Here is a 20181-nt window from a genome sequence, read left to right on the forward strand (position 1 = left end):
ACATGGTTCCTGCCATTAGGAGGTTTACAGTGTATCTGGGAAGACAAGACCCACAGATTAAAAAAAAATAGAGAATGGTAAAAGACACCTTGAACAAGTCACTTGTCCACCATGGGTGTGAGTTTCCTCATTTATAATAATGAAAGGGATGGAATAAATGACCCCCGAGGGCCCTTCCATGTCCATTTCCCTAGAAAATAATCAGTCACTAAAAGGCTCATTATGGATTGTAAGTGCCAGCAGAGTTCAGATAAAGGAAAGATCGAAATGGACTAAAATAATTGGAAAAGGTTTTGTAGAGGATCTGGACCTTGAGCTGGGCTTTTGGGATAGGATTTAGACAGATGAAGAAGGTAGGGGAGAAAGCCTGACTAAAGGGCACGGAAGTCAGAATGCATATGTTTTTAAGACCCTAAGGAGACGGACCTGATGGTCAGTAGAGGATTCCCATCGAGGAACAGTGAAAAATAAGGCTGGCTAGAGTAAACTGAACCGTTGCTGTTTCTAGAGCATGGGGGTTAAAGGCTGAAAATAGCACTTGGGGGAAATTAGTGTTATGGCCCGAACTCTTTGGAGAAACAAAAGACATCTAAAAGTGCACCTAGTGATAACTTTGCCATTTTGAAGGCAGCAAAGCATCATCATCGTCATCATCATCATCATCGCCAAATATAGCACTTTAAGGTTTGCAAAGCTCTTTATAATTATTATCTCATTTGCTTCTCACAACTGCCTTGGGAGGCACGTGCTCTTGTTATCTCTATTTTTACAGATTAGGAAATTGAGGCAGGTGGCAGTTAAGTGACTTGCCCAGAGTGACATAGATAGAATCTGAGGCTGAATTTGAATCCAGGACTTTTTGACTCCAAGTCCAGCATTCTATCCATGTTGCCGTCTCTCTGTCATAAACATGCTAAATGAACAGCCAGGGGGCCCAATGGCCCACATCTCCTGATTCCAGCTCTAGAAACAAAATAATTTCCTTTAGATTTGGTAGCAGTCAGATTTGGTCCCTTAAGGATTTTTTTCACTCATTTTAGTTTTTGGGATAAGATGTTGCTTACTTTTTTGCTTGTCAGACATACTGTGTACACACTAAGACACATCTTGTTTTTCAGCCCATTTTCCTCTTCAGAGCATCGTTCCTTTATCTGTCTTATATCTCCAGGAATCTGGGAAAATCTCTATAAGCTTCCTGCATCTTTATATAACCCCCACATAGATGACCAGAAAGTTAGCGAGCCAGCCTCAGGGGACCAAAAACCTCTGTCACATTTCCAATTTTGTTTGTGCTTCAAAATTGGATACGAAGTGATTTGCCATTTCTGTATGATATCAAAATGGCTTACAGTATGTTTGAAACTATAAGTTAACTCTGGTGTTCAGTATAATGACACTAACAAGTGGTCATCATTTCAATTAAATGCTTTGTGTCAAATAGACATAGCCTACATGAAGCTAAGCTTGGGATGGGTATTTTTCAGATTCTATTATTGTTCAGTCAAATCCAACTCTTCATGATCCCTTTTGGGGGATCTTTCTTGGCAAAGCTATGGAGTATTTTACTGTTTCCTTCTCCAGCTTATTTTACAGATGAGGAAACTGAGGTCAACAGGATTAAGTGACTTGTCCAAGGTCACATAGCTGTTAAGTGTCTGAGGCCAGATTTGTACTGAGGAAGATGAGTCTTCCTGATTCCAGGCCTAGTGCTCAATCTACTGCACCATCTAGCTACTCAGTTTTCAGATGTAGTATTTTTTATTTTGTTTTGTTTTTGGTGGGCAGTGGCAAATTGTGTTCATACATTATTATGATGCTCTGGAAGAAATAGGTAAACACCAAAACATGAAAAAGGATTGGATACCTTATGTTATAAATAGAAGGCATCACTTTTCTGGCATTCTGAGAAAAGGAAATATTACACTTGAATTTCCCAGACAACATTTTTTTCAAAAATTTAACAAGGTTTGAAGGATAAATCTTTTATGCAGGATATATTGAGCATGATTTAACTATTAATCATAATACTTTCCTATAATACTATGGTGTCCTCAGGGATGATTAAGATGTGTTTTTCTCTGCCTAGATGGCCTCATAATGCTGTGCCTTCTGAATGCTCTCAGAATTCTTATGTCTAGTTTTTGTAGTTTTTCTGTCTCCTTCATTGTTAGGTAAATATTTACCACTGTTTGCTTCTATTCTCAATTTGCCTGCGTCTCGGTGGTTCTTCCTACTTCTAGCCACTTCTAGATTGCTGCTTACAACCTACAGAGGTTAAAAAACTAGTTAATTAAGCTTGTTGGAATTGCATATAAAGCAGAAGTAAGTAGGAGATCTCCTTAGGCTCTTGTGAAGGTTTTATTAGTGAAGACTGTAAATTTTAGTTTGTAGAATTTGTGCTATCTATTCTGGATGAGGGACATTCTTGTGTACATCGTGGTTTTCAGCTGTGTTATTGATAGTTGAAGCAGCCAAATAAGTGAACTCTGGCTAAAATAAGTAACTGTTTTCTCTAGCATGGTGTTCATTATGCTCTCAGATACTTATAGATCGATTTGAGCCTTCTGCCCCAAAAGATGGGAAGTTGAGTGTGACCAGGGAATAAGAAAATGATGTATGTAACTTTGTGATAAATTGTTTTGGGGTGGGGGTGGAAGAAGGGAGTCCTACTGACTTGTACATATTTAAATTTCTAAGGCTATTACTAGCAATTCATCAGAAGAGCATCCTCAAACCACTGTGTTGCTTGTGCCTGTGTGATTTTGGATACTTCTCCAAAGGTGCCAGTTGTGGCTGCTGTTAACTGGTGATCAATCAGGCTGTCATTATCCCTACATTGCCCTACTCCTTCCCCAAAACCAACTTTTTTTTTAACTTGGGGAAGCATTCTTAACATCAACGCTCATCTTAGATCCAGATGGTTATAACTTCTTTGAAGTTTCATTATTAAGTGTTTTGACAAAAGGAGAAAAAAAACCCTACGAACACCTGGTTTCCTGGCATCTTACCCTGGCTCCAGTTTTTCCTTTGAATTCCCTCTTCATGTAACTATAAAATGGCAATAACATTTTTGTGTATTATAAAAATGAATGTCAATTTTTATAAAAATAATTTAAGATTTTTTTGGTCTTAAAATTGTGTAAGTACAGAATATAGTAAAGTTTATTAACCCTTCAGTTAGGCTGAAATTCAAATCACATTTTCTTTAAATATAACATTGACTAGTTCTGTTCTGTAGGATGGAAAGCCAAGAAAATAGCTATTATTAAATTGTTTAATGTACATTTATTAAACACTTAGTGTGTGCAGAGCATTATGGTAGATATTTGGTGAACTACACAGTTTAGATAAGACAAGATTAGTGTCTCTGCCTTCGTTTGCCCTTTCATTCATTACATTATGGGGGGAGGGGATATATGATGTACAATGTAATAGATGATAAATACAGAAAAGAGGTATAGAAAAAGCCTCATGAAGCTCCATGCAGGAAAGGTGACATTAAGAAGTGATCAAGGAAAGCTTCCCAGAGGAGATAGCACATTGCCCAATAATATTTAGAGTAGTTACAGAATTATATGTTTTACAGCCTCTTTTTAATCATAAAGCATTTATTTCCTATATACCAAAATAAATTCCTTGCTCAGATCCACTGGCTTTCTTTTCATGAATACTATGTGTATATATTGCTAATTTTCTTTTTAAAAAGTGCTTTATGGAAGGGTCTGAAGTCATTAATTGGGCAAGACTAAACCTGCTCCCTGTTGTACTGCTACCATAGTTCTCTGAGGAAAACTTGCCCCATATCACTTAGTTCTGCATGTTGTGTGTTGATGTGGTGGGAACAGGTACCAACATGCAGTCCTATTTTACACTTTAATTTCAGGAATGTTGATTTTTGCCTTGCAAAGGAGCAAGGTTCTATGTTAGGGAGAAAGCCATGAGAACAAAAGGTGTCCCAATCAGTCTCAGTGTTTCCATGCGATATGTTTTTCATTGGCGGGCACAATATGTCCCCCTTGAGGGTTGGAATTCCCCAACCCACACATACTTCCCCCAAACTGGCAAACTCCCTCCAATAATACTGCAGCAGCTAGTGGCAACTTCTGTGGGGGCTTTGCTTTAGCTACTGTGGAGATAAAGACACTGGGGTGCAGGGTTTCAGGGGGAAAGAATTTGGTACATTTAAGAAGGTCAAATGTCCCATTTCCTTCCTAAGAAATTCTACTTGTTAGAAGTTTTTAGAATAAGCTCTTTGGAAATATCTTGGAATGACCCTATTGTATGATGGCTGCCACTTCTTTGATCATTTAAAAAGTCTAAGGTAAAACTGAAGGTGTTTGGGGAAGAGTGGAGTAGGTTGTGTACGATGCCTATTTTTTTCTCCCCTTTGTTACTTTTTTCACGGCAAGTGAATCATGTCTGTCTATGTAATTGTGTGAGATCCTGGGTTCATTGAATTCAATTGAAGAGACACTTATTAGGCAACTAATACATGTGACATACTGCCCAAGGCACTAAGGCTGCAGAGCTGAAAACATGATAATAACCAGCATGTGTATACAGCACTTTTAAGTGCAAAGTACACACATTATCTCATTTGAGCCTCATTTGATCCCTGTGAGGTAGGTACTATTATGATTCTAATTTTACAGATTAGGAAACTGAGGCAGACGATGGTTAAGTGGCTTTACCAGGGTCACACAAGCATTTGAGGTCATATTTGAATTCAGGTCTTCTTCCCTGACTCCAGATCCAACCCATCTAGTGGCCTCAGCTGACACAATCTCAGGGTTCAAAGGGTGTACAATCCAGTATGGGACATCAGGCATGTTCACAAATAACTACAAATGGGATGTACTAAGTACAGAGAGATATGAGAAATGGAAAAGGAGGGAACACATTTTATCTGGAAGGATCAGGGAAGGCTTCATGCAGAAGGGGATAAAAGATTTGGGGCTTTAAGGAAAGGAATCACCTAAATATGCTTAAGTGTAGACGAAGATCATTCCAATCAATAAATATTTATTGAGCACCTGTTCAGCTATTCATTCATTTCAGTCATGTCCAACTCTTCATGTCCCCATCTGGGGTTTTCTTGGCAAGGGTACTGGAGCAGTTTGCCATTTCCTTCTCCAACTCATTTTGCAGGGTTAAGTGACTTGTCCAGGGTATCTGAGGCCAGATTTGAACTCATGAAGATGAGTCTTCCTGATTCCAAACCCAGTGCTCTATCTACTGTACCACCTAGCCACCCTTAGCACCTACCATATGCCAAACACTATGCTAAGCACCAGAAATACAAAAAAAGGCAAAGGGCAGTCACTGCCCTAAAGTAGCTTGTAATCTAATGGGGATGAAAACATTCATATAAATACATACAAAACAAGCTGTGAACAGGAAAAATTGAAAATAATTAACAGAAGGAAGGCACTAAGATTAATAGGCGATAGGGTAATTTTCCTGTAGAAGACAGGGTTTTAATTGAGACTTCAAGGAAGCCAGGGAAGTCAGTAGTCAGTAGTTAGATTGGAGGAGGGGGAGCATCCCAGACCAGAGACAATGCCTGTAGCCAAGAGATGGGATGTCTTGTTTTGAGAACAATGCAGGAGGCCAGTGTCATGGGATCAAAGATCAAAGATCCCCAAATGTGTTGGGGAGTAAGATGTAAGAACTGGAAAGGTAGGAAGGGGGATAGATTATGAAAGACTTTGAATGCCCAAGAAAGCATTTTGTGTTTGATCCTGGAGGTGATAGGAGGAGCTTATTGAGTAGGGGGTGGCATGGTCAGACCTGTGCTTTAGGAAAATCACTTTAATGCCTGAATAGAGGATTAATTGGAGTGGGGAGAGAATTAGCAGACAGACCCAACAGTTGCCTGTCTCAGTGGTCCAGGCATGAGGTGATGAGGGTCTGCACTAGAGTGGTGGCAGTGTCAGAGGACAGAGGGGGGGAGTGTATTGGAGAGATGTTGCAAAGGTAAAATCAACTGGCTTTGGCTACAACTTAGATATGTGGTGGGGGAGGGGGGAGCAAGAGTGAGGAATCCAGGGTGACTCCTAGGTGGTGAGCCTGAGGGACTAGGAGGGTAATGTTGTTCCCTACAGTAACGGTGAGGGCGGGGAGAATTTAGAAGGAAAGAGAACAAGTTCTGGATATATTCAGTGAGATGTCTACTGGACATCCAATTGGACATGTCTGAAGGCAGTTGGAGATATGAGATTGGAGGTCAGCAGAGAGGCTGGGGCAGGACAGGTAGATTTGAGAGTCATCAGCATAGAGACTCTCAGTTGGGGTTCCTACACACCCAAACTCATGGAGCCGGGAGGAACAGGCATAACATGTCCTCTGTATCGATGTGTTGTGGGCATGATGTTCATATAAAGGCTTTCTGTGTTAAAATGAAAAAGATACACTGTGTTATTATATAAAAAAGGAGACTTGATTCAACTCACAGAACATGGTGCCATCAGGTGCTTTCTATTGTGGTTTTGCTTTATTAAAATACTTCATCTGAACAGATCACTTCTTATGATACTTTTCTTTCCTTTTGTCAGTGGAATTTGCTGCTGGCCCCTGCTAGCTAAGGCTGGCTCTGAGCCAATTTGAGGTCCTATTAACATGTTCTTGCACAACCTATGTCATGAAAATGCCTTTTTTCCATAAAAAAGATTGCCATCCAGTGGTGGAAAGTGAAATACCCACTTTTCGTTCAGGAAAATGCAAGCTGAAGTATACAGTTAACTATTTGAACTTGGCTGAAGTTAGTATCACCATCTGGGCTTTCGGTACGAAGCCCCAAGCAGAATGAGTACAGTGTGCCTTTAAGAAAACAGATGCCTCACCAAACTTAGCTATAGTTGTAGATGTCTGTTTCAGTAGGGAAGGAAAGTGTTAATTTCTTATTTGTACACTTTTTTTTCCCCCTGACTTCCTTCCTATTCACTTCATTAAGTCTAGAGGCAGTTCAGCATGGGAGACGTCTGTATGTTGAATTAGGGCTCTCGCACTGTTGCGCCAGACGTCACCAGTCGGAAACTGGGGGTTTGCTTCTGTGATTTATTTCATTATTGTGCTGGTTAAAGGTTTGGAAGGGAATTCTTTTTGTGTGGTACTTTAGCTTTGTATAGCAATTTTTTTTGGTTTTGGTTTTTTGGTTTTTGGTTTTTTTTTTTTAGTTTTGATTTTTTTTTTTACCCCTTAGCACAGAGTTCAGTCAGTTGAACCAGTTTAATAAATCAACTTAAAAAACAATGACAGTTTATAACCTCCAACTGATAATTTGGCTTACATGCAGAAGTGATCTTGCTGAACTTTATAAGTGAAAAAGCATTAGGGTATATTTAAGAAATTTATTTACACTAGGAAAAGACCATTAGAAATCAGTGAACATTAAGCCCTGCAGTATGAATGTTTGGGGGCTTTGGGGAGGAGGGAAGATGTCTTGTGGTTCTCTGCATTCCTGCATACAACCTTAATATAAGTGGAAGACTGGTCAGTACTTTAAGTATAATTCCATGTAATTCTAAATCCTAAATTTAAAATTAATATGCACGGCTTAGTATGTACCTTAAAGACTTTCACTAATCTGTTGCCAGTTTAATTTATTTTCACTTATCAACTACTCATAGATTTAGACTCAAAATAGCAAACACCTTAAGCTTAGACTTTGCTCCTTTGTCTCAAAAACTGAGGAGTGAAAAAAGAAAACCCTTGTTAGGACCCTCCTCCCTTTCCCCCCTGTACATCTCACTTAAGGGGAGGGGAGGGGGGAAAGATAATTTTTTACAGGATGAAAATGAAAGTGAAGTGTAACAATTAAGAATTTTTGAAAGAAAAAAAACGGTGCTAAATAATTGGGTTTTAATATATACACATTGCTTTTTTCTTAAGTACCTTAAAATGAAAATATTTTCCTTTTGTCCTTTTTTCTATTTTTAAAATCATTTAAAATGCTTCAGGTCCTGTGCATCCTATTCAGAAAACAATACAGTTACATACAATAAGTAAAACAGGTTTTAAAACACAAAAATGACATACCTTGTTTTTATTTTTTTTAATTAAAATAAGATATTGAATTGCTTTATGTTGATAGAATTAGTAAGATGCTAGCAGTAATCAGAAACCACCTGAGCTAATAGCCATCTAATTCTGCTGCCTGGAATAATAAGGGGAAAATATGATAAGTAGTTGTCAATATTAAAGCCGGCTGGAGGAAGGAGGCTTCGGGCCTTGTCGTGGGGAGAATGAAACAGCAGATTTGAGTATCCACAACCCTTTCAGTATTAAATTTTCAGTAAAATAAAATTACTTGTATATGAAAACATAGCCTTTCCCCAGCTCTCTTTTTTTTCCTGATCAGCTGATGAAGAGACTAGCAGCTCGCTGCTTTGCTGGCTTGTTAATTTTATCCCCACTAACTGTGATTTCCGATAGCCGGCCTGCTGATAGTGGTAAGGTAAATATCTTTTTTCATTGCCGTCTTGAAGATTCAGTAGAACTACATCCCAGGCATGTGTAGGTGTGTGACACATCCAAAGCCGGTGTTCTCCGTCCGGATTTCTGTGTACAACTGGGTGCTTATGGAGAGCAAATAACATTAACTGTTGACAGCCTTGCATGCTGTATTTATTATTAGCATTTTCAGCTTCCAAGATTTGCGGACCAGTTTCTTTTTCTTCATCTTTGCTAGCTGCAATGTGTATGACTGTATAGTGGATGTCCTGTTTTAGCCAAATGAATATTAATGAAATTATGTGCAGATTTTTTTTTCTTCCTTTTTCCTCCTAACTCATAAGATCTCAAGGCTCCTTCATAGTGGTTATCTGAGCACTGTGGAAGCGTGATGGAAATTGTCTTTTGATTATTAAGGCCTAGTCTCAGACTGTCCCTCAGGATTCTGTGTTCATGTTTGTTCTATGGATTTGCACATCGGAGGATGCATAGGAAACAGATTTTGAAATCCCCCTGGCATTTTTAACATGCCAGGTTGCTTTGTGTTTTGCACCAGGTTTTCTTCACAAAACCCTTTTTTTTTAATAGACATTGTACATAAGTGAAAGAAATGATGTCTGAGCTGTAATCACTCTTTATATTGATTGTTATACTCACATGATCATAAATATTAGCCATGTTTGGTGCTGTGGAGAAATGAAGGTAATTGCCTTATGATTAGAGCTCTTTCAGTTTCGAGAAAGGATTGATTAGCATTAGCATACTCAAGGCAATATTGAGAGACAGGAGGAACAAATAACATCAGTTATGTTTTGAGAAAGCATTAATCTTAAAATGTGATTTAAAGATTTATTTAATTTTTTTCCTTGTGTGGTCAAATTTTCTATCTTTTGCATGTTTTATTTTTCTGTTTTTTTCTTATATTTTTTAAGTTTTGTAATTTACCCAGAAAGAAAGTGTAACTTCTGTATTTGTCACATGGATCTTTTAGCCATTTGTGAACAGGTTTCTTTTGTACCTGGTTGTTTTTTATAGCTATTTTATTATCTCTCTGCATTAGAGCTGCTGGCTGTGTTTAAGGCAAACGTTTGCAGGTAATTTGGAGAAAGTGTTTTTTGTTTGTGGCGGTGTGTGTGCTGTAAGTGCATTTGTAAGGAAATGTGGCTTTGTAATTCATTCTGGGTCTGATTTATGGCACAGAAATTACAAAATTTAGACAGGATTTTGATTTGTTTTATTTTATGAATCAAGAATAAATTAATAGAAAACCAAAAAAAAAAAAAGGCTGAATTTTGTGTTTGATTGCTTGAAGATGTAGTCACAGGAGTTTTTCCGCCTGCTTGTAATAATGGGACACCAAGTTCTCCTCCTTACTTTTATTTGGATTAATTTTGTTTGGATTTAGTTGTATTTAAACAGATCGTGTTTAGAGTTGTGTCTTTTTTTTTTCTTTATAAAAGTTACTCATATTTCCTATTAGAGCTGTATAGGCCTTTAGTTTATTTTGATGAAGCCAAAGTAGGCTTGAGATGTGTTTATCCAATATGGTGGTAATGTTTTACCTACGTCCGATGATTATTGTTAACTTTTTGTTTTCTTTAGTATTTAAATTTTATTCAATCTGACCATTCAAATTCCTTTCTTTTTTTTTTAATTGTGCTGATTTTTCCACCCTTTTTACATCTATGGATAATAGGCAATTGAAGACGGTAATTTGGAAGAAATGGAAGAGGAAGTGCGGCTCAAGAAACGAAAAAGACGAAGAAATGTGGAGAAGGAGCCTGGGAAGGAAGATGTGGAAAAAGCTAAAAAGAGAAGAGGCCGACCGCCAGCTGAGAAATTGTCGCCAAACCCCCCCAAACTGACAAAGCAGATGAATGCCATTATTGATACTGTAATAAACTACAAGGATAGGTGAGATTTTGCTACTTTACTTTCATTGATTTTTTTTATTCTAATTATCCACTGTTACCTAAAAATACTCAGTTGAATGCTTGAGTTTTGAAATTTCGTTTGTTGTATGTGTCATGCCACGTTATAGTTTCCAAAATTTCTAATGTATAAAATATCATCATAATTTTTTAAAGATTTTTGAGGGATATTTAGTCAGAAAGTGTTTTGATCTGTTCGCTAACATCTGGAATGGAAAGAATACTGGATTTGGAATCAGAGGACCTGAGTTTGAATTAGTGTTATTATCAATGGGATCTTGAAAATGTCACTTTACCACTTTAAGCCTTGGTTGTCTCATTTCTAAAATGTAGAGGCAGAATCAATTAGTCAGTATATATGAAACACTTACTATGTGTCAGGCACTATGCTAAGCTCTGGGGATACAAAAAGAAACAAAAGACAGTTCCTGCCTACAAGGACTAGATAAGATAGTCCCTTCCATCCCTTAATGCAGGGTCCTTTGAATCCTAGAATTCTCATCCTCAAGCAGGGTTTAATTTGGATGGGAGCTCAAAGGACTTCTAATGTCTCATCATTTGGGAGAGGGACTGTGAAATCCCAAAACATATAAATACACATAGATGTATTTGGAAGTTTTTCTCACATAAAAAAACTCTTCTAAATTAAACAGATGCTTTACAGAAAATAGTTATTTTTACCACCCAAGTTCCCTGACTTAACAGTAGTAGCCTCTTTCAGGACCATTCCCTCCCCATCCCCTAAAATATCAATGTTGCAAGAGTATAGGGTTGGGGTGCATGTTTTGTTACTATAGATATTACTCTAGAGTCTTTGTTACTTCAACAGATATGTTTTTTTAGCCTAGAAAATCCAGCTGTGGCTTTGGGAAATGCCTGACAACAGGCGCTTATTAGTCAACAAACATTTATTAAGTGCCATATGCCAGGCACTGTCTTAAGCCTCAGGATTACAAAGAAATGCAACAACATAGTTTATGAGTATAAAATTGAAGCCATCTCTTTTGGAGAAATGTGCCAAACCAAAGGTATTAGGTGTACTATAGAGAAAGAATATCCTGAATGGCTGAACTTGTAAATAATATTTTTCTACCTGTTCCTGCCTTTCTGTTTTACTTTCACTTTTGAGTACTCTGCCCAGGCCTATTCTGCCTTCTTATTCTCGTTTCCTTTCTGTAAAGTTATCTCTATGGGATGTTCCAAAAGTTTTAGTGCAGTTTTGAGCTTTAGTAGCTTAAAATGGCACTAAATCTTTTGGGACACCCTGTATGTCTTTCCTACCTGTGTCATATTAATTTTTCCTGAGGAATCTTCTGGAAAGTGCTTTACTCTCTTTATATTTTGCATTTCACTTTATAATTGCTAGATTTAATCATGCTTGTCAAACATCCTTTGCAGACTATTTTTTTAAACAATACACAATGAGTTCCTGAACCAACAAAACATCTTTTGAGGTCTGTCTGGTTTCTGGAGAGATAAAGTAGTAGAACTACATTGGGGTGGGTTGGTTGTATTTGTCCTTTGTTAATCACATAACTGATGTTCAACTGAAACAGGCCATAGTCTTTCACTTTTAAGAATGGTCAGAATTAAAAGTTTATTAAAATGTGATGCCATCACCATTTTATGAAGCTGTTCTAACCAGTGTGGTTAGAAAAATTTTGTATTTTCCACTTTGATTGCATTGTGCAGATGTGAACAATTTAGTGACAGATTACTCAAGGCAAAGAAATAAGCAGACATTTTTGTTTCTTATTGTAGCTATGCTAACTGCTAAAATAGGGGTGAGAGAGTTAAAAAAAACCAACAACAACTAAACCTATAATGATGCCCTGTTCTATCTGGCTGAGATACCCTCTGATCCCAATAGGCTGGTTCAGCATATATTTAGGTGGCATTTTCAAAAAAGATCTATGGCCATAATTTAAAAGAAAACAGAAACTTTTAAAATTGGTTGTAAGTGCTCATTACTACATTTATGACTATTATTTATCATTACTTATTATAATTATTAGTTTTGCTTTTGTAAAATGTCCTCCACTTAAAGACAATGATATGTTTAGAGACTCAGCTGTGCACATGGTATTTATCAAGGTGGTTGTGTGCAGTCCTGAAAAGAGCATTGGATTATTTGGAGCCAAAGAATCAAAGTTCAGTTCTCTCATTACCTGTATAACTTCAAGCGGTTCACTTAACCTCCATTGGCTTCACTTTCCTCATCTACGGATTAAGAGATTTTTGACTTGATCTCTAAAAACCCTTTGAATTCTAGTTGTACCTACTTGAGTTTGTATTGTGAAGATAGGAAGGAAGGAGAGTATATTGTGGCAGAGACCAGTATTTACTAGCCGATTAGGTATACTTCTTTGGAAATGGCTATCCCGATTGGAGTTCTGTTTACCATTCCCAATCTTATGCCTCCTGTCCCTTGAGAATGGTCAGCAGTAAGAATCTAGTTGGATTACATTGGTAATTTGACCAGCCTCAGATGTTAACACCAGCACTGATGATGATGATGACGACGACAGTGACAATAACTATTTCCCAGAATCTTGCCCTTTCTGCTTTTCCCCTTTCTATGTTGCTTTTCATGGGAGTGGGGACTATTATTTCTTTGATCATATTTGTTTATGTTAATTTCAAGCGAAGTCTAGAATAGGTTTAATACTGAAAGACTGAAAATGGTTCTTTTCCCCCTGCTTAATAGTATTTTTTTTCCAATTACATGTAAAGATAGTTTTCAGTATTCATTTTTGTAAGATGTTGAGTTCCAAATTTTTCTCCTTCCCTCTCTTCCCTTCCCCTCTCCCTGAGACAGCAAGCAAACTGATATAGGTTATACATATACAATCATGTTAAACATATTTCCACATTATTCACAAAAGAAGAATCAGAACAAAAGGGGAAATCACGAGAAAGAAAAAACAAAAGTGAAAATATTATATTTGGATCTGTCTTCAGACTCCATAGTTCTTTCTCTGGGTCTGGATAGCATTTGCCCTCATGAGTCTTTTGGAATTGTCTTGGATCATTGTATTGCTGAGAAGAGCTAAGGCAATCATAGTTGATCATCATACAATGTTGCTAACTGTTACTGTGCACAATGCTCTCCTGGTTCTACCCAGTTCACTCTGCATCAGTTCATGTAAGTCTCTCCAGGTTTTCCTGAAGTCTGCCTGCTCATTATTTCTCACAGAACAATAGTATTCCATTACATTCATTTATCACAACTTGTTCAGCCAATTGAGGAGCGTCCCCACAATTTCCAGTTCTTTGCCACCACAAAAAGAACTGTCATGAATATTTTTGTACATGTTGGTCCTTTCCCTTTTTTTTATGATCTCTGGGTTATAGACCTAGTAGCAGATGCACAATTTTATAGCCCTTTGACATAGTTCCAAACTGCTCTCCAGAATGGTGGAATCAGTTCACAACTTCACCAACAATTCATTAGATCCAATTTTCCCACATCTCCAACATTTATCATTTTCCTTTTCTGTCATATTAGTCTGATAGGTGTGAGGTGGTACCTCAGAATTGTTTTGATTTGCATTTCTTTTATCAATAGCGACTTAGAGCATTTTTTTTTCAAATGATTATACATAGCTTTAATTTCTTCATCTAAAAACTGCCTGTTCATATCTTTTGACAATTTATCATTTGGGAAATGATTTGTATGGCTTTTATCAGAAACACTGGCTATAAAAATTATTTCCCAGCTTTCCGCTTTCCTTCTAATTGAGAATGGTTCTTAAAGAAAAAGGGGAGTCAAAGGTGTGACCATTAAACTTATAAAATTGTACCTAGCTATACATTCCTCCTATGTTCTGAAAAAGTCAGAAAAGGAACTCTCTAAGGCTCTCTACTGTAATGGTGCCCTGGATCCACATGAATCTGTTTAATGTGGTCATTTTCTTCTTCACTCTCAGAGTTTAGGAACCTAGCTGGCCAAGCACATGAGTTTTGAAGTCAGACACTTTGAGAAATGTGCCAATACAAAGGTATTAGGTGTATTGTAAAGGGAAAGAAAAAAATCCTAAATTGCTGAGCATATGAATAAAGTGTGTTTTTCTACCTGGTCCTCCTTTTCTGTTCTACTTTTATTTTAGAGCTCCCTGCCAAAATCTATTCTGCTCTTCCATATTTTCATGAACCTTTGGTGGAATGTGTGTCTATATTTCCCACTGTATGTGTCATGTTTAGTTTGCCTTAGGAATCCTCTAGGAAGGGACTTACTCTATTTATATTTTTGCATTTCACTTTACCAAGTTGGTACCCAAGTAGGAGGTACTCAAATTAGGAGGGCTTTAATTAGATAGAATGTCAGCAGATCCTATTTTTTGGGGCTGATCTTAGGCAAAATATTCTGAGAAATGCAGTTGTCATGGAGTTGAAGGTTTTGTACCATTAGAGACTGTCACTAACATAGTAACTCTCCCTACCTATGTGACTGATACTGCTTGTAATCACTCCCACTATTTTAAATGTTATGATTCTTGATAATCATTTAGGTTTACTGTGTATTAAATGAGACTGTTAGGAGCTTCCACATATCTTTAACCCATATATGAGGGATTTAATACTATTCATGTTGCAGGATTATTTTTTTAATATCTTGCACTGATATTATAATTTGAATTGGTTTTATAAGGAAACATGCACCTGATTCTCATTAGAGAATATTTTTTGTTTAGCTTAGTTTGTCTTAAAAAGAAAACCATGTTTCTAAAAATTTTAGAAAAATGCCAGATGTTATTTAATGAAGTCCCTATAAGTGAAAATAATTGGCACTCTGCTCCTGCCAGTGGTGGTTCTATATCCTGAACATCCTGAGCCTGGCTTTTTCCTAAGACAGATATATTGTACGTGTAGGAATAGAATATCTATTATGCCTTGCCCTAGTGAGGATATTTGCCCTTTTTTTTAGAAACTCAATTTTGTTTTATTTTCAGTTCCAAATTCTCTCCCTCCCTCACCCATTGAGAAGGCAAGAAAAACAAAACTCTCTACAACTATGTATAGTTATGTAAAACAAATTTTCATATTAGCCATGTTCCCAAAAAAGAAAAGGAAAATAAGAAAAAGAAAGAGAAGGAAACATGCTTCACTCTGCTGTCTGCGCCCAGAGCCCATCAGCTGTGTATCTGGGGGCAAATAGTATATTTCATCACAAGTCTATTTGAAACTGTGGTAGGTCGTTATATTGATCAAAGTTACTAAGTCTTTCAAAATTAATTATCTTTCCAATAGCTCTGTTACAATAGAAATTGTTCTGCTGGTTCTGCTCATTGCACTTTGCATCAGTTCATACAGGTCTTTCCAAGTTTCTCTGAAACCATCACCTTCATTTTTTTTATAGCATAATAAGTGTTTCATCACATTCATATGCCATAACTTCTTCAGCCACTCCCCAATTCATGGGCATTCCCTCAGTTTCCAATTATTTGCCACTACAAAAAAAGCTGTTATAAATAATTTTGTACATATAGGACATTTTCTTCTTTCTTTGTTGTCTTTGGAGTATCAACCTAGTAGCAGTATTGCTCAGTTAAAGAGTAAGCTTGCACACTTTTCATCTCTTGGAAGAAATTATGCTCAAGGCACAGGTTTCTATTTTTTTTAATTTTAAAGATGAGTTTTGGTTTTATTGGAAGACTTTTAAAGCCATTCTATGTTTAGTCAAATTCTAAATATTTACCTAAACCTTTATTTCTTAGTTTTGGATCCTAGAACACTAAACTTGCTCTTGTTTACATAGGGATATAGAAACCATTTTTTTTTATAGAAAGGGAGGAGAGATTAGAAGATGTGTAGTGGCAATCATAAGGAGAAAGAACTAGAAACATCCTAAAGATAGAGAAATTGCTTATGAGTATTTATTTTAATGGAGAGAAGGAATCATGTAAAGTCTTTATGTTGAGCTGAAATTCTCTTTAACTCTGACCTATTTGTCCTAATTCTGCTTTCTGTTGCAAAATATGTCTACTCCTTCTTTTCCGTGACAGATTTTCAAATATGAAATTTGTCTTTTTTTAAAAGGCAGTTATGCACCCCTATTCCCCCCAAATAAAACAAAACCCTTTACTTCTTCTGATTAATTAGCCCCAGGTTCTTTAGCACTCCTCACATGACAAGACTTCGAGATCTTTCACCATCCTGTTCAACACCCACCCTGAATGTTGCCTAGTTTGTCAGTGTCCCTCTAAAACATGACCCCCAGAATAAAGCATCATATTTTGAGTGTAGTTTGACCATCATAGACTTAACCTTGATCTAGAAAGTTAAACAACTTTGTTATATCAAATTATTTTAGCTTTTTCAGTAGCAATGACGTATTTTGTTGCTGTGCAGTTGTTTTTCAGTCATGTCTGACTCTTCATGACCCATTTGGGATTTTCTTGGCAAAGATACTGGAGTGGTTTGCCATTTCCCTCTCATGTTACAGATGAAAAACTGAGGCAAATGGGGTTAAGTGATGTGCCCAGGGCACACAGCTAATAAGTTTCTGAGGCCAGATTTGAACTCAGGGAGATGAGTCTTCCTGACTCCAGGCCTAACACTCTATCTACTCTACCACCTAGCTGCCCTTATGTGAACTAAAACTCTCGGGTCTTTCGCACATGTGCTTCTGTCAAGCTTGCTGTTCCGTATAGTATATATTCAGTTGATTTCAAAAACAAAAACAAAAACCTAATCCATCTTCATCACTCCTTGTTGCTTCAGTATCTGATGAAAACATAACCCTTCTTTTTGCCACTGTATCAGTGGTATCAAACTCAAATAGAAATGAGGGGCTACTGATCTGTAGCTAAGGATTCCTGCAAGCCCCCATATTAACTTAGTTTTAAAATGTAATATTATCTATATTTTGTTGTGTTTTTATTTATTTTGTTAACTATTTCCCAGTTACATTTTAATCTGACACCCACATACTTGGGAGTATTGCCCTTCCTCTGTGTTTAATGCCTCAGCTCTAGATCAACTATTTCCTCTACTTATTTCTGGATCACATCTCCTTCTATCTTTTCCCCTCAATAACTTCTCTTTCTTTCATCTATGTCCTCTCCTTATTCACTGGCTATGTCCCTGTCACTTATAGCCATGCCCAGATTCCTTCCTTCTTTGAAATACCTTCACTTATCAGGTTTTTCTCATGCTTCCATATAAATCTTTTCTCCCTTTTCCTAGTAAAACTTAAATAAGGCTTCACATCTCCATTTCCTCAGCTTCCACTCTTCTGAGTCCATTGTAGTTTGTTTTCAGGCTCCAATACTTCATTGAAACTTTTGCTGTCTCAAAGCTCACCAGTGATTTCTTCATTTCTAGATTCACCAACCTTTTCCTCTCATTTGGCTTAAACTTACTGCAGCTTTTGGCATTGCTGGGCATACTTTCCTCTGGGACACTCTTCCCTTGACTTCTTCTACCTGTCCACGCATTCTTCTCAGGCTCATTTGCTGGGCATCATTCTGCTTCCATGTACTAAATATGGGCATCTACCTAGGGTCTGTCAGAGGCCTCATAACTTGAGTTTCCCTTGGTTTCCCTTGAATCCTATGCACTTTATTTTATACATTTAAAGCTATTGTTTTTGGAAGGGGTCCATAGTCTTCACCATATTGGCAAAGAAAAGGTTTAAAATTACTGTTCTATACTTACTCCCTGAAGGTCTATATCCAAGTCACAGATATGATTTTTTTTAATTACCAGCTCATTACATGTAATAGGTCCTCCAACCCATTTTCCTCATTAAAATCACGTGTAATCATTTATGGAGTATCTCACCTATATTGAGCTATGTTCTCCATTAGAGCCTCTGACTTTGGCAATGAATTTAATTTTTTAAAAATTGAAATCTATTTTGTAGACTACGTTTACTTAGTCTCACTACTGTTGGGTTCAAGATGACATAGTCACTTTATCACATTGTCCCCATCATTTCCATATTCCTTGTTCATCAGAATTAAGGTCATGACTAGGAACTCTATTAAATGAACCATAGCCTCTTTTGATGTTTCACTGTTGCCTTGCAATGGAAAATTACTATTATGCATAATTTGCAAAGTTATGACAGGGACACAGAACTTTAGGAAACCAGGTCCCAGTGACCCTGAATATTTGTGAAGTGTTTTGTAAATTTTACATCTCTACATAAAGGCCATATATTATTGTTGTTATTAATTTGTGAATTTTTAATATGGTATCAAGTGTAAGGAAACTGTTCTGAACTTACTGTTGTCTTTGCAGCCTCAGTGTCTCAAGTATCCCTTTAAGTGTGTGAATTTAATTTACTAATTGTCAAGTAAGCACTAAATTTTCTGAACACAAGAGGCTATTTACATAGTGAATTTAAGTCTAAGACTGAGGGGAACAATCTATTTTCACTTAAAATTTCAGAGCAGATTTAAAGCACTGTCTTGAGACATACTTCTAGAGCTCTCCAATACTGGTTCATATGACTACCTTTGCTTATGTGCTTTAATGTTAGGATACTATGTGATAAAGAATATGAAATGTAGCAGCCACAAATGTATTATACTTTCAAAACAAGTTTATTTTCTTTTTTTTTCATTTTCTGTCTTTGTCTCTATTTTAGTGACAAAAATTCCTAAGTTCTTATACTTTTATAAAGAATATCTGAATTCTTCTGGTGGCTTTATATTATCTGTCCTTAAAGTTATAATGATGTCGTTGGCATTTGATGTCCTTTAAGGACCAGTCTGTTATTTAGATCTATTTTTGCCAGATAGTTGGTATCATCCTTAAAAGAATCTAAAATTCTCTAGACATCTGTATCTAGGCCAGTCAGTGACCATGTGCAAGTTGTGTGCTTTGTCTTTCATTCTCAAAGAGGACCATAACATCAGGAAGATGATGCTGTGACTTGCAGATGAATTGGATTTTAGTGAGAGAGAGTTATGCAAAGTCACCACCTCACTTACAGCCAAAGAACATACATATACATTTTAGAAAAATGTGGTTGTATATTTGTTCCTGCCCTCACATATATCCTGTTTCTGTATCCAATGTTAGATTTTTAAAAATTTGCTCAAGACAGAAATCAAACATTAGGGATAGAGGTGAAGCGATATAATGTATAGAGCACTAGACATAATGTCAGTAGAAACTTCAGTTTAAAATCTACCTCTGACACTTTACTGATTTGTCAGCCTGGTCAAGTCACATGATCTTTCTGCACTGGCTAATCATCTTTTAAATGTTGATAAAAATATCTGTAGGGCTGCGAGGATCAGATCATATATATCTATTTGATGTAGAAATCATTTTGCAAACCTTAAAACATATTAGCTACTATTAATGAAAGGAAAGTTTTATGTGTTATACAACATAGGTATTGCCTAGACTAGAGTCCAAAAAGAATATGTTGGCAGCAATATAAATTTCAGATCTTAGGTTTTTTTTCCTCTTTTCTATTTTTGAAATGCACATTTTCAGTTAATTGTGATTCAGATCAAAAGCATTCAATTATTTAATTATTCCAACGAACATTTGATCTCACCAATATAGGCATTCCCTCCAGCACTATATATTGTAACCAGACCATGCATCATATGTGACTGTTGTCCATGTCTTCCAAGAAACTCCACAGGTTAACATTCATTTTCTTGGTATCAATAAAACATGCTGGCTGTCCACTGGTTATAGCTTGTTCATGCTGTATGACCAATCTATGTTTTTTTTTTCTGATTTTAAATTTCTCTAATATTAACCTTTACATGCTTTCCTCTGTATAATCCCTTGTGTGTAAAGTATTACAGCCTAATCACGACCACCTTGT

General features: G+C 36.7%; 1 protein-coding gene across 7 annotated transcripts in view; it reads left to right on the plus strand.

Moving 5' to 3' along the window:
* SMARCA2 (SWI/SNF related, matrix associated, actin dependent regulator of chromatin, subfamily a, member 2) overlaps nt 1-20181 on the plus strand; it is a 212742-nt gene that overhangs the window by 171684 nt on the left and 20877 nt on the right. For all 7 annotated transcript variants that reach the window (XM_036739114.1, XM_036739118.1, XM_036739116.1 and 4 more), the window contains one exon: nt 10148-10365. In XM_036739114.1, coding sequence (XP_036595009.1) covers nt 10148-10365 — 218 coding nt within the window. The remainder of the gene's footprint in view (nt 1-10147; nt 10366-20181) is intronic.

The sequence above is a fragment of the Trichosurus vulpecula genome, chromosome 9 (assembly GCF_011100635.1).
Source record: "Trichosurus vulpecula isolate mTriVul1 chromosome 9, mTriVul1.pri, whole genome shotgun sequence".
In the NCBI taxonomy this organism is placed as follows: Eukaryota; Metazoa; Chordata; class Mammalia; order Diprotodontia; family Phalangeridae; genus Trichosurus; species Trichosurus vulpecula.